Source organism: Siphateles boraxobius, unplaced genomic scaffold, assembly GCF_051911475.1.
Source record: "Siphateles boraxobius isolate OS27281-9 unplaced genomic scaffold, OSU_SipBor_1 9, whole genome shotgun sequence".
Lineage (NCBI taxonomy): Eukaryota > Metazoa > Chordata > Actinopteri > Cypriniformes > Leuciscidae > Siphateles > Siphateles boraxobius.
Genome location: NW_027509219.1, coordinates 945,721 through 969,049, shown reverse-complemented (window position 1 = coordinate 969,049; position 23,329 = coordinate 945,721). Strand labels below are relative to the sequence as shown.

The 23,329-nt window shown below is 37.5% G+C and overlaps 1 protein-coding gene across 3 annotated transcripts in view; it reads right to left on the bottom strand.

Annotated features, from left to right (window-relative positions):
- Positions 1-1,372: 1,372 nt before the first annotated feature.
- The window catches only part of LOC143732514 (fibroblast growth factor receptor 1-A-like), a 44,820-nt gene continuing 22,863 nt past the window's right edge, over positions 1,373-23,329 (bottom strand). Inside the window, exons 6-18 of one of the 3 annotated variants that reach the window (XM_077223679.1) lie at positions 22,654-22,777; positions 20,449-20,639; positions 16,778-16,922; positions 12,397-12,587; positions 10,543-10,688; positions 8,078-8,199; positions 7,062-7,172; positions 6,623-6,813; positions 6,410-6,532; positions 5,170-5,240; positions 4,940-5,077; positions 4,758-4,863; positions 1,373-3,524 (exon numbers count right to left, since the gene is read on the bottom strand). In XM_077223679.1, the coding sequence (XP_077079794.1) occupies positions 3,345-3,524; positions 4,758-4,863; positions 4,940-5,077; positions 5,170-5,240; positions 6,410-6,532; positions 6,623-6,813; positions 7,062-7,172; positions 8,078-8,199; positions 10,543-10,688; positions 12,397-12,587; positions 16,778-16,922; positions 20,449-20,639; positions 22,654-22,777 (1,839 nt within the window). In that variant the 3' untranslated portion in view covers positions 1,373-3,344. Of the gene's footprint in view, positions 3,525-4,757; positions 4,864-4,939; positions 5,078-5,169; positions 5,241-6,409; positions 6,533-6,622; positions 6,814-7,061; positions 7,173-8,077; positions 8,200-10,542; positions 10,689-12,390; positions 12,588-16,777; positions 16,923-19,188; positions 19,337-20,448; positions 20,640-22,653; positions 22,778-23,329 lie in introns of all 3 variants that reach the window. The other 2 variants (XM_077223678.1, XM_077223677.1) reach the window with 2 other exon arrangements.

Here is a 23,329-nt window from a genome sequence, read left to right as displayed (position 1 = left end):
ATGTTGATGTTGCAAGATACTTTTGAAAGTTTTACTTAAATTGGAACGTAAAAGTCCACATTAGAGGTTTAGTTGCTTGTTAGTTTGTAATGTTGTAATTTGGTTGCACCATTTGATCTTAAAGTCACCATGAAATTGCAGTATTCCATCAAGTTTATCCATGCAGATCATTATTTATTTATTTTTTAATTAAATTTACCTTCTTAGTCCTTAATCAAAATAATTTCCCCTCCCACTTTCAAAAACATCTCTTCTCTTCTCTGATGATGCGTTTACTGGCGTGAGGGCGGGGCAACCTGTCACTCATATGAGATCCACCAATAGCAAACCACAACCATCCAATCAATTCCCCATGGATAAAATCAAGTCCTGCTCTACATTTGTTCTTGTTCCAGAAACTGTTTCACTCCGATACACTACAGTACGTTACACTAGAGAAGACTATTGCAACTTCCTTTTCGTGCCAACTATAAGGCAGAACGTAGCTAATAGGTCGTAAGCTCTCCATAAATTAATGTGTGGTTGCATAATATTAAATTAACCTTCAATGATCCAATGGCAGCCTTCAAAATCCTGAGCAGAAGTTGTTGAATTTCAGTTTATCCTGTTAAGGTTGATTCTAACTTATGTTACCTCATGTAACATACGATAAAAATAAATTTCCACTGAAACGATGCTTAGCCTAATCATGAAATAATGTAATCAATTATTTTATATGCAAATAACATTCCCAATCGATGGAAGCTTGTTTCCGTCAATAAAAACAAATTAAAAAGGACAATTGCGACTTTTTTTCTCCCAATTGGAAGTTTTATCTTGCAATTCAGACTTTTTTTCATCAATTGGTGTTATAAACTCACCATTGCGAGTTATAAAGTTAGAATTAGATTATGAGAAAAAAAAGAATTGGAGTTTATATCACAATTTAGAAAAGTCAGAATTGAAAAACTGTCAAATTGCGAGAAAAAAAGTCAGAATCGAGTTTATATCTTGCAATACTGACTTTTTTCTTGCAATTCTAACTTTGTTTCACATTGCGACTTTATATCCTGCAATTCTGACTTGCCATTACCAGACAGCAACATAGTGTCGGCCCAGATCCGGCACACGTGGATTTCACATGGCCCAGATGTGAGCCGACATTATTTTGCAATCTGGGTTGCGAGTTTATATCTCACAATTCTGAGAAAAAAAAATACGAAAAAAAGAGTCAGATTTGCAAGATGTAAACTCGCATTTATAAGAAAAAGGAAGAATTGTGAGATAAAAAGGCACATATATCTTTTAAATTGTTTTATTTTGTGGCAGAAACGAGCTTCCATACCAATCGTTTTTTGAAATTAATAGCAATAAATACTGATACAAAAAAAAAGACATTTATGATTGATTTTATTTGGCAAGCACATGGAGGACACACACAAAAGTTTGCCGTTAAGATCGGGTTCGTGTTGAACAAGTCTTTTATTCACAATGTTCCCTCTATTAAAATGTAAACAAGTGTAAATGTCAACATCACCACATGTCTAAAGAATTTGTCAGGTAATCAATCTGTGTTTCTATTCCAACCATAACTCCAGCTCGAAGGCTTCAGTAACTATTTAGTTTATATGTGGGGTTTCATTTAAGTTTAAAAATTTAATAGTGCGTGACTTTACGTCGCAACGAAGTGCAACATGTTTCCGGTCACTCTTTCTGTGTAGGCTAAATGATGATTTTAAGGTAAACATCATTCAGTTTCAACTCAGAAGAATTCAACAAGCCGTTGCATATCAAATAAAAGCTGATACATTTATTGATGCATTTGAGCTATACATTTGGCGTCGACTAAACCATAAAGCAACAGTCCCAGTCGTAATGCATGCCTTTGGAGAAAACAGACTTACAAACCAGTGTTTCAAAAGTCCATATCTGTTGACCCGCGGTGTCTCTCTTTAAGAACAAAGCAATGTTCCACACATTAAAATTTACTACAGCAGTCTCATAAACATCACAAACAATGTTAAATTTAAACCGCTGTATACTCTGCAACCTTCAACCGTATTCTTCAAGCGTATAAATCAAGGCTAGTCTTTTGCGTTATCTGCAGGAGTGTGTGTGAGTGGACTGGTGTGTTGATGCATCAGCCGCTGGAAGCGAGCCAGTCACTGCTAACAGTCATGCGTTTGTAGCATAGCACCTCGCTAAGATGGGTCATTCACACCGCTATAAATAAGGAGCTAACGGTTACACTCGGCTTTCAGCGGACGGCATTTACACTGCGAGCTATGCATTATAATATTTAATCACCCCTACTAACCTGCAGTCAATTTCACTGTAAACACAATTTATGTTGTAAACTCGTCAGCAAGAGTCATGTTTACAAGCTTCTTTATACGGCATGAAAGGGTTCGTGAACAGCATTTATTGGATGTAATCCTTGTAGAGTAACATACGTGATCTGCAGATCTTACACACTGTTGATTTTAACGTACAAAGCGAAACATTTATAGCATCTCTTATTTTTGGCCGATATCGAATTCATCAAGATTTATCCTATGATCATTATAAAACGCATAAACTCGGAACGGACTCGCTTTTAAGACATGAAGAGGAAAACCGTGTGAGGCTTTTTAATACGTATATTTCTGAAGCTTAAGTCTGACGCTGTATAGCAGCAGTTCTGAGTCACTTCTGCCAAGCTGCATCAATGATACACGACAACAACATTACGAAACAAAACTGGCCGTCGATCAGCTCTTAAAATATCATTTCATCTACAATTCTCATGGTCACTTTCACAAAAACTACACTTCAGAAAGTTCTAGATAAACGCATTCAGGTACAAAAATGCAACAAAATTCAAATTGTGTAATAAAAAATAAGGGTAGAGTGTAAATATATATTCATATTTATACATTTCTAGATGTATTTACAAGAAAGGCTGCGAGTTGCCCGTTGTTAAAATACATTCGGGCAGACCGTTTAGTGGAATACATTTTCTTAAGAATTTGGTCTTGGAGACAAAATAAAGGTCCTTGTTTAACACCAATAGAAAATATAAACACTCCCAACGTCCATCAGTCCGTCCCTTGTTCAGTGACGGCAAGGGTTTCTCTACTACAGATGACAGAGGCGGAGATTTCATAATATTGAAAAGTCTCGAGAAGCAAACACGCACCACTTTCTGCTCAAGCGCCCTAGGACAGGTAAAGGGGTCAGTGAACGGCCAGTCTGTTCTCTTCCAGCCGGATCATTACGTGATGTCCATCCCGAGCGCTTCATCTCTGAGGTGTGTGTTGCTCTGTGGCAAAGCGTGATCTCCATGAGTTCATCCAGACAGGTCACACACTGAAGAGTGAGGGAGCTCAGCGCTTTTTAAACGCCACCCCGCGGTTGGGATGCGGGGGGAATTTGGGCAGGCAGGGCTCGTCAGCGCCGGTGTCATGAGAGAACACCGAGTCTTCACCAGAAGAGCAGGTAGAGCTGCGAGTGTCCGGGAAATTTGGAGATAATTGGTCCAGAGACATAGACAGGTCTAGATACTCCTGAAAATGTAAAACATACACAAAATGTATTATTTTTGTTACCATAACCACAATTATTAGTATTAAATAATAATAACAATCAATAACATTTTAATTGTAATTCTGTTGATTATTATTAATAATAATAATCATCAACAACACTAACGTTGTTGTTCTTGTTTATTATCATTGTTATTATTACCAATAATAATACTTATTATATAATTTTAGCATTATAGTTGATATTTTTAATTATTGAATAATAATTATAATTATGATTCTTGTTGTTGATTTATTATTAATGACTGAATAATAATAATAATCAAAACAAATAACGTTTTTGTTTGTTGTTATTATTTGTTAGTTTTGTTATTAATATTATTGAATAATAAATATATTATTATTTATTATAAATTACTGTATAATGATAGTAATAATTATTATGTTATTGTTATTTTCATCACTATTATTACTTAATGTATTTATTGATATTAATTATTGAACTATTGAATAATTAATTTTGATTGTGACAGCATAGCTTTAGGTTTATTAAATAACTATTGATTAATAATAATAATTAGTAGTAGTATTGATGATAATTAATATTAATGATTGAATAATAATAGTAATAATAATAATTATTATTAGGTAATGTTTTATCAGTTTATTAGTAATAATCTGAATAATCATCATCATCATCCATAATAATGTTGTTCTTGTTCATTGTAATTTACTGATCAATAACAATAACAATGTTATTATTATTATTATATACTGATATTAATTACTGAATAACAAAACCAACAATAACACTTATTATTTGTCAATGCATTATTATTGATATTAATGATTGAATGACAATAACAACGACAATAATTATTCATCATTAGTTAATTACTTATAATTTAATAGTCGATTATTGGAAATACATATAATAATTAATACAAATAAATAATAATTATATTTATTTCCAATAATTGACTATTAAATTATAATAATAGTATTAATTAAATTATAAATAAATAATTACATTTATAATAATTATTATTATAAAATAATAGTCCAATTCAATGAAAAAAAAAACTTTTTTTAAGCGCAGCTGAAATGTCATGCAATGTATGGAAAGCTGATTTGTGGATTATAAAGCTGTTCTGGGGTGCGTTAACCAACTCCGGTCGCCAGTTCCATTGAACTCTATTGGTACCGACGGAAGTTTGGGAAACGCAGTGCTGATCCGCTTCTACTTCCGCTCACCTGACAGGACGTCATGGAGATTGTGCGGTCCAGATCCTCCACCAGCTGTTTGAAAGTGGGTCTCTGAGACGGGACTACATGCCAACAATCCCTCATCATCATATACCTACAAGAGGAACATCATAAGATCTCTAGCAGCATCATGACAGAAGTCATACTATCACTACAATCACGAGTCTTACAGTTCATGGGTGCATGTGGAGGGCCGGTCCATGCGGTGGCCTTCCTTTAGCAGTTTAAAGAGTTCCTCGACTGGGACACCTGGGTACGGTGAGCCGCCCAGAGTAAAGATCTCCCACAGCAACACCCCAAAAGACCACCTAACACGCAAATACACCATCACAATGAACATTTTTAACAGACTAAGGCATTATGTAGGAGAGTGTGTTTGAGAGAATATCTTCAGACGTACACGTCGCTCTGATGGGTGTAAATGCGGTCGAACAGAGCTTCAGGCGCCATCCATTTCACTGGTAAACGACCCTGTGAAAAACACAATCACTTTATTCACTAACTCATCACCTGTTCCAGATTATAGATCAGCATGTGTGACAATCCTGCAGAGAGGATTTATGGCTCAAAGTAAATCAAGACGACGAGAATCATACAAGTCCCCCTGTAGTCAATTTTATACCTTTAATGTTAAAACGGAGTCAGACAAAGAGGGAGAGACTCAAGAAGAAGTGACAACATGTAGAAAGCAACAGGACGTCTCTAAATGGTTAGTTGATGAATTTATGTTGCTGATGTGGAGTTACCTATCTTCAATTAGCATATTCTGTCATGATAATCTATAAATCGCTCGTATAGGAACTGTTGTGAGATGCACACAGAGTGACTTTCTATTGCATGTGAAAAGAAGGATGCTAAAGTTTGAGCTGACTCACAAATACACTCTTATACAACAACTTTTCCCCTTCTCAACATGGACTGCGCGTGGGTTTATGTACATTTTAGGGTTGCTGATGTCACTAACCCTGGAGGAATGTCGTGTAGTCCCTACCAGCCGTTTGTTGTAGTCCTTTTCTTTAAAAGCAAATATCTCCCTTTGCTTTGAACTTTGAGCATTGTGACTTTGCAGATGTTGTTTATGCTCAAACAGCAACATTACACACTAGCTAAAGTTAGAAAAGTGAAATCATACTTTACCACCCCTTTAAAACTCACCTTTGATCACCAAAATGACATATTTAAACGTTTTTTTCCCTTGAAAGACGGATGCCTTAAAACATCTTGAATGTAACCTTCGCCTCATTTAGTATTCGCAGTTCTATGAATATGCAAATGAGCCCCGCCTCCACTCACTCACACCAGCTCAGAGATCCACTTGTTGACTGGATTGGTTACAAGCAGGGTTTGAAATTAACTCTTTCGGCCTATTCACTCATCGGCCAATTTGGCAACTACATTTTAAGTTACCGGTCATTCAGAACTTCTACTAGCCAAAAAAAAAAAAAGAAAGAAAAGAAAACAACCAGATTAACTAAGTCACAGCTTATATCCAAATGCTTGTTTTTCACCACAGGGGGACTTTAAAATACAGATAGCATCAGATAGCACTCACTGCGAGAACTAAAAGCAATGGAAGACCAGATAAAAAATTGGTGTTTAATAAAGTGATTTTTCTGATGCGTCTCAGTTTGAAATCTTACATTGGTGGTTTTCTTGTAGTAATCAATATGATGGATGTCCCTGGCCAGGCCGAAGTCGGCTATCTTCATCACGCTATCTTCAGTTACCAGGACATTACGGGCAGCCAAGTCTCTATGAATACACTACAACAGTGAAAACACACATGTACATTAATCAAGGGAACAATTATAAAGACGCCATTTGACTGCTATGAGAACAGAAGGGATGGCAACCTTCTTGGATGACAGGTACTCCATGCCACGAGCCACCTGGTAGGCGCAGGAGATCAGGTCTTTGATTGACATGTTCTCCATGGGCACCTGGTCGGGGGTGTAGCAATACTCCATCCCAGGCGGACGGCGCACGCGCAGATACTCCCTCAGATTCCCCTTTGCAGCGAACTCCACAAGGACATAGAGCGGACCTGACAATGGCGATATGAAACATAATCAGTCTTCACTGGAGAGGCCACAGTTTCTGATACACTAATGAAGTTAGGTTCAATTAATCTAGCCATGTGAAATCACAACAGCTGGACTGATGACAACCTTTTGAAACCAGAAAGCAGTGAACCTAACAGATTGATTTTGAAATGTGATTTACGCCCATACTGCATTATCTCTAAATGCTTCCCCCCCGCCGATCCACCTTCTTAAATCTCCCTTTACTCACCATCTTGTGTGCAGGCCCCCAGCAAGTTGATGATGTTCTTGTGTTTGCCAATAATCTTCATCATTTCCATCTCGGAGATGAGATCTGACAGGTCCTTCTCGGTGGCGTCGGCTATAAAAGCAATATTGATGAACACACATATATCTTAGCGTGACAGATCATGGAACCTTCGACCTCTAAGCCGTGAGGGACAGACAGGTTATTATATTCATGCTTTCCTTTTTCATATATTTTCTGGTGTGGACTTGAAATCAACTTAACATTCAAGACAATGACATGAAAAAGCATTCAGAACATAATCGGATGCATTTCCTAGCTATACTAAATTCTCGGTGGAAAATAATGTAGCATGATAATTTATTTTATTGGATAGTAATAAATGAGGCTATGCCAGTACTAGGATTTTCTATAGAATAATGTGTATTGATGAACTGTGCACAAGTTATTATTTTTGTTTAGCAAGTTAATTCAATAACTGTTTTTTTTTACCATTTATAATGCTGTTGATAATAATACTGTCTATGTATGATGCATATGCATGAATGCAATTAATGCATTGAATAAATCAAATGGATAACGAGAGTCTGGGAGTTTGTTTCATCAAATCACCCACAGAATCGGTTCACAAGAGTCATTCATTTGGGAATTAGCCTACTGTACAGTGGTCAAGCTAATACTATAATAGTACACAAATAAAACTAAACTAACACAGATGCAGGACACGTCAGCACACACTCTTGTGTTTGCTAATGTTTCCGGGCATCGACTCGCGTGGAGAGGACAGGAAACAGACAGACCCTGAATCAGAATAAACAAACTGCTGTGGTACGGTATGTGACACCCGAGCTCAAATAACATGCCTCAGGGTGAAGGTGCAATACAGACCAAAGCTCAGTGGACCATCAGATTCCTCATGAGATACTGAATTCCAGACAGAGATTGCTGGCATATTTCCCTTTTCACACAACAAACACACACACACGCATCAGCTAACAACGGTGGCAGAAAACACTTACATTTGAGCATCTTGACAGCCACTTTGGTGACACGACTGGGTTTGTCTTTATCCATTCCCATAGCTTCGGCCATCATCACCTGCCCAAAGCAGCCCTCTCCAAGCGGCTTCCCTAGAACCAGCCTGACACACACACACACACTATCAATCACTGATACTGCACACTTCGCTAAGCCATTTTTGTGCGTATATTAGGGCTGCACGATTAATCGCAATTTACATGAAATCGCACTTAAACCGATTTGGCTTATCGTGATTACGAAATTGCAAAGGCTGCGATTATTTGTTATGTGCAGCTTTTCATTGATGATCGGCTCTGTAAACGCTCTGTAAACGCTGCTCCAACTGAAAGCACTGAGTTTGAGTCACTTATAACTTGTATTTGAAAAAGCAACACATGCCAAACATCCTTCCAAACATGAGAGGCGTTTATGAACCTTGTCCAACTAAAGACTAGTGATCGACCGATGTATCGGTTGACCGATATTTTTCCCGATATTTAAGCATTTTCCCATAATCGGGAATCGGTTTTGTAATATCGGATTTTCCGATAAACGGCGCCATCTTGTGGCCGTTTTGAGAATTCCGCCATTGCAGCCCGCGTCTGAGGAGATCAGTCAATAACAACTCTGTGCACAGGTAAAGTATATGTTCTACTTGCTTTGCTTTAATTATTCAACTTTATTTAACATAACAGACATGCATGCAGAAATGAGATTTGAGACATAAATGCCTGATATAGTTTATTTATGCAGCTTGGTTCTAAAAAATTGAGACAAACTCATTGAGCCACGTAGCGTAATCCGTCATGTCCTTCCCCAATAAAGATATAACTTTACATGAATAAAATAAAACAGACATGAATGAGTGCATGTTGAAAATAAAAGCGCTGAATTTAATTCTCTATGTGTTCTATTTGCTCACCATTAGTCTCGAAAAAAAAGTTCGTTCATATTGCTGAGCACTTACTGGGTTGATGATCAGGAATGCTCAAGCACGGCCACTGAATGAAACTTTTGACAAGATTATCTTGTTTAAACACCCTAGATTATATTATCATTTACTACATAGCAATTATTTCGCTAATACACATCTCAATATACCGCTTTGTGGAAATTAATTATTTATTATCTGCACGCGCGATCGCGGTTGAGTAACGTATAGCCTAATGTTATAGTTATGTGTAAATGCATAGATAAACAGCACTTTGTCATAAAGCATTTCATGATCTAGACCGACAAAAATATTAATAATTAATAACATACTAGTTGGAAAATGCAATGATGTATATGCTGTTTTGTTTGTTACTTTCCTGATGTTATAGGCTATTCCAGCTAATATTATGCAGTGAATTAATATTACCCATGAATTATTCCTCACTCTTAGTTTAAACCTATTAAACGGCACATAAACCTTCTAAAACTGTTTAAAATGAATTACATTTCTGCAAAGGTGATATGACTCCCCTGTCAATTATTTTTTCCATATGAAAACATTAGACTTTTAACATTTATTTTGCCTATTGTTAACATTGTTGCTGCTGATGCTTATAAATGATATGTATAATTTAGATATAAATTATATAATGTAATAATATAAATGTTTTTATTGTAATTTGATTAGTTTACCATTTATGAAAACAAATAAACATATCCAAATATGTTAGAATAGTTTTTGTGCTTTATTTTTTACCTCATCAAAGCTTTTATTTTTAAACAAAGACACTTAGTAACAGTGCACTTTATTTTTTGGATTCAGACCCCTCTATTTATTTGTGTATAAATATAAAGTTGTTTTTTTTGTATGCAAGGAGGGAGTGATTGTTATAAATAAAATGGTTTTACTCAGTTCATTTGTGTTGTAATAATTGTGCCAAAAACAGAAGTATAACAGTAAATAAATATCGGTTCTGCATATCGGTTATCGGGCACATACACATGCAAATAATCTGTATCGGTATCGGTTATAAAAAATCAATATCGGTCGATCACTACTAAAGACAACATTTAATAACATGCTTTTACTCCAAACTCACTTCATAATGACAGTTGAGCTCATCCTTCTGTTAGATGATGTGCTTCTTACACAGAATAAGGCAGTCGTGTGTTTATTAGTCATGTTTAATCAATCAAAGTGTTTCAATCTTCTGTTTATTCAGCTACAGCGATGGTATGATGCCCAATAGGGATTTCCTGGAATGACGTGTGTTATTGTACTTCTGCGGCGGGGCATATTTGGCGTGTGTAAGACGCCCTCTGGTGTTCAGATGGATATGTGGTGTGTGTGTGTGTGTGAGACGCCCTCTGATGTTCAAATCGAATAGCATTTACTACCTATCAGCCGTTCTGCACTGACAAACTGTGCAGAAAATAATCACAGCCTTTGTCAAATCGCATGCGGTTTCATTGCATTGTGATTAATCGCGCAGCCCTATATGCATCTTTAGTTAGACAATATGCGTGTTACCTGTCTCTGTCTACCTCCCAGCGTGGGTCCTGGGGCAGTTCGTACTCGGAGACCCCTGAGAGCATAGGAGAGCCACTGGAGGATAAACGCGAGGGCCGGACCAGCATCCCACCAGAGTGCATAGACGAGCTGGAGTCCACTGACACCTGCACGGAAATACTTACAAATTACTCTCCACACAACACAGCAACACAAATAAACATAAAGACTGTGGTCTTGTGCACTCATATGGGTGTATGCGAGTTACTTGGTCAGGGGGGCATCTATATACACTGATGCAGAGAGACGCACTGATATTATACAACAATCATCAACGAAAACAGATCAAAACAGAAATCAAAAATGAGCTCAACAAGAAAATAGTTGGAGAAATGAGAAAAGAAGTTTTACATTGGAATCCTGCACGAAAACTTGAGTTTAAATCAGGCATTATATTATTTTAAACAATATGATAGCTTCGTTAAATTGTTGTCATATTTGTCACATTGTCTGGCGAATTTCTGTGGGTCAAATAAAGTCATTTCAATAGGAATCAACGCAATCCAAAATTTTGCGTGCGGGCGAACAATTTCCCCATGCTGGGCAAGCAGATTCGCAGTTGCTTGCTTTGAAACTGACTTTATACATCGCTGCAAGCGAAATCATCTTAATAGAAATCCACATGATTAGGAATTTCATGAGGCTGAAAGATTTCCTATGCAGTTTTCTCGACGGGTTCAAGTTGGGCACTGCTTGGTTTGAATGCTAGACTATATTGAATATTTTTTTGCCCATGAAATTTCACAAATGCAACTGCAAGGAACAGAGAAATTAAGTCTTTATTTACAAAATAATCTTTTTTCATGAAAATGAATGCTTTAAATCAAAGAGAACACATTATACCCTTTGACAAAGTTTTGATTTTGTTTTTGGGCTCTGTTCGAATAGGTTTTCATGCTTGAATGTTTATTTTTCACATATTCTCCATTGTAGCAGCTCCTCTCTTCCCAGTCTGTCAGTAATACTCTGTTTAGTTCCTGTCTCCATGAAGCTCCTCCTCCTGAAAAGCACATTGTGCTCTGATTGGTCGCCTCGATCCGTGTGTTGTGATTGGTCAAACGCTTTGAGTGCGTTTAAGAAATGTCCCGCCTCTTACCATAACCACCAGTTTCAACACACTACTAACTAATGCTTTCTGTACACCTAAAGACTTTGAAAAGATTTAGAAAAGACTTTATAAGATTATCAGCTCACATCTAAAGACTTGGGTTCACAGTTTTTAGTCTCAGACTAAAGACTTGCGATAATATCAAACATGTTTGATATGAAAGACTAGAGAAAGACTGGCATAAATCGGGTCGCCGACTGCAGATTATCACCTCACATTTAACGATCGAGACGACGGGAGCGCGCCGAGACTCCAGTAAGATTCCTAAAGACTGCCGGTCTTTAGTCTGGGACTGTGAAAATCCTTTGGTGTACGCCCGGCATAACTCAACCAGGCCCATCCCTTTATTCTGCGTATTAATTATTTAAAGAGGAATATTGTGATGTGTTCGTTCCCGAAAGAAACTCAAGACTACAATGGAGGCGTTTCAGGGAGTTCAGAAAAACTGACACTGATATAGAGAAGAACTGGAACTTTGCAGAGCTTTTTAATGCTCAAACAGCAACATTACACACTAAAGAAAGATGAACATGGGAAAAAAAGCATAACAGGTCGTCTTTAACACTATTATAGTTAAATATCCCCCCCCTCACCCCAACAATCAAATTAAATACTACAACACCCCGACATTAACACTAACATAAGAAACTTTTGAAATGTGATGTTTAGTGGTAAAGAGATCAAACCCCCTATCTACTTTCTGTTACCTGTCTGCGCAGAGGGATGCTCTTGGCCAGCTTGTGAACCGCCAGCTGGCTGTTGAAGTCACTTTTCTTGGTGGAGCTGTGCATTTTGGCCAGCACAGCGGTCACCACCATCACACAGATAAGAAAGAAGCCCACGCAGTAGATCAGCACCTCCAGGTAGGTCTGGTTTGCCAGTTGAGTCGGGGGAATGGCTAGATTATGAAAGAAGGGAGCAATGCAAGGTGGCAGAAGGGAAGGGAATGAGCTTGCTGAACGCTAAAGGGATGATGTGTTTATTTATCTTTGTGTGCTAAAAATGACAAATCAGCCTGTTCCAGCAGAGCTTGAATGTTTTGACAATCACTGCAACTGACCCTTTGCTAAGTCCCGCCTTAATGTTGCCTTCCGCCATGTTGTCAGGCAAACTTTTGGAAACCTTGTGTTCGAAAAGCTTTAAATGGAATTTTACATAAAATATCCCAAGACATTGTAAAATGTTGTTGCTGGCGCTCTTCTAATAGTTCTAAAAAACATTTTTTTCTTTATTAATATTCCCTCATTCCCAAATGAGCATGTAACCCATCAGTACACCACCTACATTTGCTCCAAAGTAAATTAATATGAAGTAAATTCATTAAATAATTACGGAAGACGATTTCCATCACATATTTTAAAAAGGGACTTTTTAAATCTCACAATTCATAAATTTTATATTTTCATAAACATCTTTCTCCCAACTTAATATCTCGTAATTCTGCCGTTTGTCTCAGAACTGACTTTATTCTGACTTTATTTCTCCCAATTCCGAGTTTATATAATTTGGAGTTAAAATCTCTCAATTCAGACTTTCTTTCTCAGAAATGTGTGTTTATTACAAGTTTTTTGTAATACAGCAACATTACGCAAGCTGGTGTTGTGCTTAGCAAAAGGTCAGTGGGAGAGAATATTTTGAACAATGACTCAATATTGTATGCATTCCTGCCAAAGTCAGAGTATCTGCCTGTTTGGGAAGCTTGAAATATATTAGCGGGAGACCTTTTTTATGTACATTTATAAAACCACAAACACACTGATGCACACACACACACATGCACATGCACAAAACAAAAATCCTCTAAATGGAGATGTCTTTGTTCACGTGAATGGTGAATTGCAATGAACACAAACTCCTATTGTAGCATCATAATTACTTCTTTCATGGATCAGGTTTCATGGCACATTCTTCTGCTTATGTGACTAGCAGGAGAAGGAAACCACTGCTCATGATACTTGGCAGACCTCGCTACGAGATTAGGCCAAAAAATGGCCTTGTGTAAACTCATATGAGACATTAAATTTGCAACACAAATACAAATGTAAATTGAGAGGAATGGCTTATCTGGGTGGGTAGTCAAAATCTGAGCGGGTATGCATTTCAGCAAAGTATAAATGGAGAGCCAGGTTATGGGGTAAAATTACATGAGAAGTCTGGCTGATACAGATATTTCCTATGCTATTTGGTTGGCGTTTGTCTGCCCCAAGGCTCTGGTTCTTTATACAGAGTTTCTTTCACACAGTTCATGCACACAAAAGATGTTATTGTATCATGTATACATTTCACACAACAATGCACATGCAAATGCATCTCATTGACAGATCACTTCTCTTTGCCTTCTCTTTTAATAACTTAATGAACAATCAAATATATTGTAGCGTGAACATGAAGCTCAAATGCTCTTAAGTTAATATATTTACATAATGGTTTATGATAAGAGTAAGGCCCACAGTTTGCTGACTGCAACATGCAAATGCAAGAAGATCAACATTCAACATCCAGAATCAAATCTTCATGTTGAATGCGTTTAAGACTTTGACTGACAAGCATCTTGATAAATCGAATCTATTTAAACAATGAATAGATTCACCTTCTAGGTGAGGTATTTATCAAACCCGAGCCAAAGAGGAAATGATGTCAGCATAGTGCTTATGCGTAAAATCATGCTCTTTGGGATGCTTGTCCAGTGTTCAGGCACACAGAAATGTTAATTGGAAACAGGTTAATCTTGAAAAACAAGGAAAAGGATTATAAAAAATAATATAAAAAAAGTTAAATGGAAACAAAGCTTCGCCAAACCACTAGCCACAGTGTCCCATCTGTTCTCAGTTGTTATTTGTTATACATTACATTTATTTTGCAGTTAAACTACAGCTCTAGTTCACAAAACATCTTTAAATTAGGAAACATTTATGGTGCACTCGGTCATTTTGCACTGGTCAGTATTTGCACATATACCGATACCTAGTTGCAATGTGTGCAAAATCAATCGTTTTCTTCGTGATAGGGGTGGGCGATCTGACGACTTTAAATCGTGATGGATGTTGAAGACATCCATGATCATGTTCTCATAATAATGTTACAATACAGCAATGACTGCCTACTAGATGGCTGTGCTGACTGGCCAAATTATATCATGTGTCTTTTATGCGTGGTGATGACGCATTTATAATAATAAATAAATAAATAAATAAAAATCAACAGCAGTAGGGCTGTGCAATTTTGGTTCCCAACACTTCAGAAAACGCGACAATCAAGATGAAATGATCATTGTGCCGCATGCCGTCCCTTTCCTTTAAAGCGGTGTGCTTAAAAGCCTAAACTTAACGCCCAAATCAATCAAATCATGTAACGTGACCGTCATCAAATGCAGTCTACTGCGGGCCATGCCTTTAAAAGTTATTAAAAGCGCATTGAATTGCGAAAGAGACTGATCCCCACACGCTTCTGTGTTCGCTGCGAGAGCAGAACACCGACGAGCAAAGTATACTTGGGGTTTCAGGTGTGCGCCTAAACGGTCAAATATACATACAAAAGTATGTCAAGATGTCCGTATCGGTGAGTATTTACATAAAGACAGTCAGTTATGTCTTAAGTGAATAAACAGTTGGGAAAGAAATCGGACGCATTTCATTATTTTAGATCCGTGCATTCAGTCGTAAAGCCTAATGCAAATAACTGCTGCTGTCGGTCATTAATGTTGAACAAAAGACTAAATCACTCACTGCTCTTGACTGTATGACTAGTGGTTTAAATAAGAATCAATGTATATTTAATTCATGCAGTGTTTAACTCAGGGTTTAATGACTATTTTGACATCTGATTGTTTAATGCAATATTGTGTTTTAAATATTGCAAATAGATAAGTCCATAGGCTTGTCTGGATATTCTTGATAGTACATCTCAAAATTGGAAAGACTGTTGTTGTAAGATCGTGGTATGAAATTTTGGGAAGATCCCCCATGAGCCGACCGACTACAATTAATCAACGTACATAAGGCCACTATTATGAGTCTTCAACTAATATTAGCGTAAAAGATTTTTCTAAAATGATGTTCCCGTCTTCGAGTAAATATATACTTATGTGCACCTTTAAATTCAGTTGTGGTCAGAGACAGTGGGAGGTTTGGCTTGGCTTGATTCCACTTTTATAAAGAAGGACAACAAACATGTCATTTTGACATGCTTCAACTGACATTTCAAGTGTCAGTCAACACCCAGATGAATAACAAAACCACAAAGCAGACACACAGGGGTTGAAGAATGGTGCGGTTCACAAAGTATTGTTATTTGCTATAAAACCACTGTATTGCTTGTAATGGAAGTAAATGAAAGAGCTAGTGTTTACTAGCACTGAAAATGTCTTAACCCTCATGTTCTGTTTAGAGACATTGAGGCTATTTTAACAACTTAAAGAAATATTGATGACATTCACGTTAAAATTCTCTTATAAAATACCAAAAATGGTTTATTTCTTTTATTGATTGTTAAATTGCACCCAAATCTTAATAACTGCACTATATTAGACAGTCATACTTATTAGAAGTGTCTGCACTATAAAGTCATATTTATGAAAAGTGAATGTCCACTTTGTGTGAAAAGCGTGGTGGTATTTTGAGGTTTCTTGGACCTATAAGCTATAAAGTCAATTTCAACCGAACATTTTGAACAGATTTTTATGGAAACTACTGCAATGATGTGACCAAATTCAACCCACAGTGTGAACCGCCACTGTTAAGCCCAAAGTACACTTCAGTTATAGAAAGTATTATCCTCGTTCAGTGCTTCTCTAAAAACGTCTTTGTACTCGTTTAAACTGAACGGGTATGAATACATTTTGAACATTGTTGCATCTCCAGTAGATTTGCCGTCTCGTGGACAAACTAACTAGTGCAAAAACCCTCAATGCACATGTTCGAGCTGAACTTACATTGTATGTGCGGTTAGCATTGTAGTATGCTGACGAATACATTTGCATCACACGCACAGAACGCATACTCTAGTCTACATGTAAACAACAAAATATACTTTGGGCTTTAGACAGGGAGAAACATCGACCAAAAGGAGCACCACAAGAACCACAGATACCTTTATAGACAGTCAACCATGCAGAGTGATGGGAGTGGCCGATAGAGTTCCCAGCCAAGCAGGTGTACTCTCCAGAATCCTCTAAAGACACATTCCTGATCTGCAGTACCTCCATCTCCTTATCCGTAGTGTTGACGCCTGCCGTCTAGAGAAAAGAACCACAGGATGAAGCCGGAGAGCTCCAGGAAAACCCACCAGATGAGAGAGAGAGGGAGAGTTTTTGGATGAAGAACGGTAAAGATTTGACATCATGGAGTAACAGAAGGGTGCTGGAGAAACACCCTTCACCGTCCTTAAGGAGAGCAGGACAGCTCCATGATCGGAAGTGGATCCTTCGATGACCCTGCTGACAGATTCGTGGTTAGAGACCGGAGCTCGCGGCTCAACCCGCTACAGACCCAACACCTGAAGACGAGGGTGACATCCACCCACCTCCATCTCCACATGCACAAGATGGGCCACATGGAACATTACCCAGCAGAGACTGAACACAATCGCTCTCACAAGTGCACGCATTCAGAGGAGGAAGCAGTGGCATTTAGACTGGGAGATTAGAAAGGCTAGTCAAAGAATGCGTGAGAAATATGTGCGAGTAAGGATGTCAAAGGCACTGGCACTTTGATTCAGGCGATGCTATATTACCTGTTGAAAAGCACTATTAAGAACATTTAGCCATCTACAGAAGTGGCCAGTGATTCCTGTAGGCTGGAAATGATAAAAGCTGGGGAAAATGGGGACGGTTTAAAAGGCTTCACTGAGTCCGTAAAGCACAGCTTTCCCAATTAAGGTTTCCATCGTCCTCCTTTGAAATTAATCTTACCTAACATGATTAATCGCGATTAATCACAAAAAAACATGCAAGTTTTATTCGATTTGATAAAGCAATTATTGTTACAACTGCAATTATTATAATGATGTATTATTAATCACAATTATTATTAATACAATGATTAAAAAGACTAATGTCATTGTAATTCTTGATAAAAAACACAAGGTGTTATAGCGGCTGTTCTGCCTTTACAACACATTATTTATTAGCAGTATGCAACTAAAAGTTTGAAAACCAATAGTCAGAGATGAATTACCTCATTAAGCTTTTCGAGTATATACTTAAAGGTGCAGTGTGTGATTTTTAGCGGCATCTAGTGGTGAGGTTACGAATTGCAACCAACAAAAGTTACGGTGGCCGACAGGAAAATATGTCATCGTCTGAGACAGCAGAGAGTAGAAGTTCAGCAATGAGGTTTCTTTACAAGGATAAATTAAGAAATTATGTTTACTTAACTATTTAGTAAAACTATATGTTATTGCGAATATTATTGTTACTTGTTCATCATTGTGTCAGTGATTTATTCGCTGAACTAAGCTTGCTTCCTTGCACGAAGAGCAACATAGTAACGAAACGCGTTTGTCCGTTTAGGGCCACTGTAGAAACATGTCGACGCATTTCAATGTAAGGGAACGCGCGGTGTGTGTAGACAGAAACTGCTCATTCTGAGGTAATACAAATATAATGGTTCATTAAGTAAGGTCTTTATACACCACTGAAAAGTTATTTTTCAAGGTAGTGAAGAAACTCTGTAGCGCTGCGTGTTCGCTGTCGGCTACGCTAGAAACATGACGACACAATATGTCGACTCCTTAGAAGGGGGCGCCCGCGGTTATGGAGATATAAATGTCTCATTCTAAGGTAAAAAAAAACATAACGGTTCATTATGCAAGGTCTTTATACACCACTGAAAACATAGTTATGGATCTTATATTGCATTTCTGCCAATAATTCCTCAGAAATATTACACAATGCACCTTTAAACTTTATAAATGCATCAAGGCTTTATGCCTTATATTTCATTATGAGACTTATATTTACATGTAGAGTTTAAAATAAAGGAGAGCATGTTAAATATCATTTTAATTTTAGCTGTGACATCAAAAACTGTGAATTGCCAGAAGTATTTGTGGTATCTATGAGGAAGAAAGAGAGACTGCAAAATTTAATAGTCATGGAAACAAAGCAATCCTGAAGAGAAAAATAGCAGGTAAAGAAAAAGCCCTCGAGCGAGGTGAAGGAATTTAGACGGGCACATTCTCAAGGTGCCACTGAAATGCTTTTGAAGTGCAAGTAATCTTCAGAGGGCATGAAAAACACCCTTATTAGGAGGGCAAAGTGCTGCACAGAGATGGAGAGAAGGAAACGTCCAGTGTAAACAAGCCAAAATACTTCCAGTTGCTCTGCTGGGATTTTCCATGGCGTCATTTACGGCACCACAGAAAACAAAAAAGTACGACGAAGTGGGAAGATGTGTATCGGTCACCTATGAGCCTGATAACCGCTGTCTCTACCTCCGTCTAACACCTACTTCTGCCTCTTTCTGCACTGATGTATCTCTGTAGCAGGGGGCGTGTGTTACCTTGCGAGTGTTTAACGACGGTGAGCCATGCTGATTGGTTGGCTTGGCCTATATAATTGGCCACTTTACATATATACTCCCCACTTTCTTCTTCTGTCACGTTGTACAGCGTCAAGACCTGTGTGTTCGAGCTGTTGACCCCAGAGTGCTGCGGAGGTCAAACATATGTCAGAGGTCAAGCACAAAGTCAAACATTAATGTCACTGTGATCCCAGCTGTCACTGAAGGACAACACCTGCCATTACAGCTCTTGTGAAATGGATTATGACCGCCTGCCAAGAATGTGGCTAATATTTTTCCCGAAAGCTGTTAGTCCTGCTCCATTTGCTGAGGGGCTCTGACCATAGAGGTGAAGTAATATGGTGAAAGAAACACTTTTAACAGCAACAGAAAAAGTAAAGAACTTTAGATAAGACTGATTTCTGATATTTAAAGGATATTTTTCAGGTTACAACTAAAGCGCTATAAACTGTATCAGTGGCAGCATCAATTACCACAGGGACATATATATATATATACACACACACACACACTTACTGTGCAATTTTATGAGGAATTAGGTTTGTTTATTCCATAGACTTAAACTGTCAGCTTCTAACAGCACTTTTTGTTAAAAATTTTTTTTTTTTTTTACAAAATGTAGGGTAGTGTTGGTATTGTTAACTCAAACCAAAATATAGCACAAATTAAATTAAAAACAAATATTATTAGACTATTTATTAGATTATTAGACTAATTATTAAATTCTGATAGAGTACAGAATCCTCCTAATCAAAACACATGCAGAAAAGGAGCAGAAACAAGCGATAAAACCATTGCTTTTGTGCGTTGTAGTGTTTGAAAAACAACAACAACATGAATATCTCAGCTTTTTGTTCAAAATGTAATTGTTTTTTAATGAAACTTACCCACATACAAGTGTTGATAAAAAAGAACGCATATAGCTAGAATAATAGAAAAAATTCTCTGTTCTTTCTTTTAATATATTGCATGTTCAGATATTCATACAACAAAATATTCCAGCGTCCAAGTTTTGTGAAAATGATCAAAAAAGCTGGCGCTGGCTGGTAATATATATATATATAAAAAGCACTGGCAGGGAAAGAGTTAAATTATTTGACTCTTGATTAAATATTGTTAACTTTGAGGCATCACCACATTATTAATATAGACAAAAAGACAGTTTTGTCAAATGGACAAAACACCTTGTTGTTAGACCAAACATTAGGAGCTTGACTAGTAAGAGGAAACGGATTTTACCTTCAAGATTCGAACGTACGGCAGTCCGTCAGAGCCGACTCTGCTGCCGTTCACCTCGATGTGCTTCAGCCACTGGATGTGAGGCTGAGGATCGCTGAAGACTTTACACTCAAACTCCACGTCACTTCCCACCACGACTGTACGGTTAGCAGGCAACCCAGCCTGGAGGATCGGCCTGTGCGGTGAACGCTCTGTATCACACACACATTTATGTCAGTGAGGTTGAAATAAGCCTGATTAACATTTTTTTTTTATTCTTTTCCCCTCTTAAAGAAATCAAAATGTGAATCTGTATTACGGCAAATAGGATCTTCAACAGGGCTCGACAATAGGGACTCCTCGAGGGACAGTTGACACAACTGACACTTGCCCGATCGGGCCAGTGCTGAATCATGAAAGTGTATCATTTGCACATGTTTTTAAGCCTTAATATTCAAGTGCAGGACGACGGGAAAGAGATCTAAAACCCAATAGTGTCTGAAGTTTTGTGAGCGCACACATCTGAAGCGTGCGCACGTAAAGCCGCTTCTCAGACAGCGTGCGAATGCTGAATTGAGCTCTTGTTCACGTCTTCATGCGCTTGAACGGACATATTCACACAATTACATCAGAGGATGCCACTCTCGGCGTGTGTCCTAGTTACCATAGTCTATTATATCTGAAGTGACATAAACAGTTGAGAAATAAAATGCATGCGTGTCAGTATATTGGATCCGTGCAGCACTTAAAGAACCTTTTAATGTTAATCAAATAACCAGGACAAAGAAAAAAAAAATCACTCACTGCTCTTAACTTTTGTAACTTTTCTATATTACATTTGATTATATATTTTCTCTACCTGAAAATTACTGTTAGACTTACTTGAAAATAATGAAAAGCAGTGTTAATTTAATTTATATGTTCATTCTATTGTATTTGAGATATTGCTCGTAATTTGATTATTTGTTCTTATTTTATTGCTGACCGTTTGCTTGTCTTTAACAATTGTATATATATATAGTTAGGAATAAGAGTTAGCAGTTTTTGGTGCCACAAAATTATTTATTAAGGTTATGGGTCAAAAAACTACGAAAACAATAAATAGGCCTCACTTGTTTATTTTAATTATTTATTACTTCTTTGTGGTGGGCCAATGAAAATTTTGGCGGGGCAAGTAAAAATTTGAACGACTGGGAAAGTAGAAAATAATCCTTAGCATTGAGCCCTGTGTTCATTAGATGTTAATATCACAGACAGAGTCTACAGGGAGCAGCCAATTTAACATGCAGACTAAAAAAATCATTATAATTGCTGTAATTTGGTGGAAATGAGTGGAAATGTTATTTTAAGCCACAGCCCATCTCTCAGAGATTCTGAACAAAAGGCGGCAAGTCTATAAATCTACAAACAATAATAAAAAAAAGAGAAAAAAAACATACGTGTCCATTTTATTTTGATACAAATCGCACATGAACTCACATCGCAATTACATCCTCTGAACTCATAAGCAGGAACTTCCCAAGTGGACTTGATGCCGTAGATGTGTGAGTGTTGTGTGTGTGTGTGACAAATTCAAATGGTGTCTTCTCATGAATGTGTATGTAGGGTGCAAATGATGTCACAGCAGCACTGATTTATTTGCTACTTAATGAAGGCATCAATCAAGTCCATGTCAGCCAATCAGTGTTTGAATTACTTTACCAAATACACTGATCTCATCTTGAGCCACTAACCACGACTCTAACTCATCCACTGCATCACGTAAACACTTTATATTTGCAATGGATCATTTAACACACACCATCAACAGAGTACGAGTGCTTGTCCTTGACAAGCACGTACACACAGACACTCGCACGGAAAATGTAAAGCCAGCCGTTACTTCGGTTCATTTCAGGGAAGTAATGGTAACCATTAGTGGTGCTGCGCCAAAGCATTAGCTGCATGGTGAACAACACCCATTTGCATCTGATTGACTCAAGTAAACATTGCAGTGCTTCTGCGACCCTCCCTTGGGGATCATTTGCCTGTGCTAGCTAAAACTGTAAATAGATTTAATCAAAAGGGTTTGCAATAAATCACTGCAGCTGAGCTGGTGGGGAAGGAAAGACCAAAACAAATTTACCCACAAGCAAAGAATAGGAAAAAAGTTGGGCTTGGGAGAGGATGATGTTTAAATCAACCTAACTTTTAAAATGTAGAGATAAGACTCGAAATATGACTGACCGACTACGTCCAGCTGGTAGGTGTGATTGATGCTGCCGTATTTGTTTTCCACCAGGCAGGTGTAGTTGCCTTTGTCTGACGGTACCACCGACTCCATTATGATGGTCCACATGTGCTCCCGAACCTGTGCAGTAAAATGAAAACGTAAAAAAGTGTGCAGATTCTGTGTAAAATACTGCCATTTTCACTTAATGTAAATAGCCGCTGCCTTTGCAAAAATCTCTTTATTGAGGCAGAGAAGTGAATCTGATCCAAAACTCTTCAATTAAAGACTTCTATAGACAAAATCTTGCAGCCCAACATATAAAAGCAGAAAACTGCTAAATGCATTAAAGGGGTGTTCATGTCTACGGACACAGAGCTCTTCTAAAACCAAGAGCTCTAGAAACCGCCAGCAAACTTCAGTCTATTAAACATATGTCTGCTAAGCAACATGGACCTCTACAGATCAGTGGCGATTTTAATAAATATTTATTTTTTATTAAACTACTTAATATATATTTGTGTATATTATATTGTATCAGCATATGGCAAAGATTGAAAACCTTTTTGCTATTTGTGAATTATGTATTTTTGTCTGTTTGACACAAAGTTATCAATAGAAGTGCACAAGTCTAATGTTACGGTACTAAATACTGATATTTTTGTCCTCTCCTTTTGTGTTGTACATTGAAAT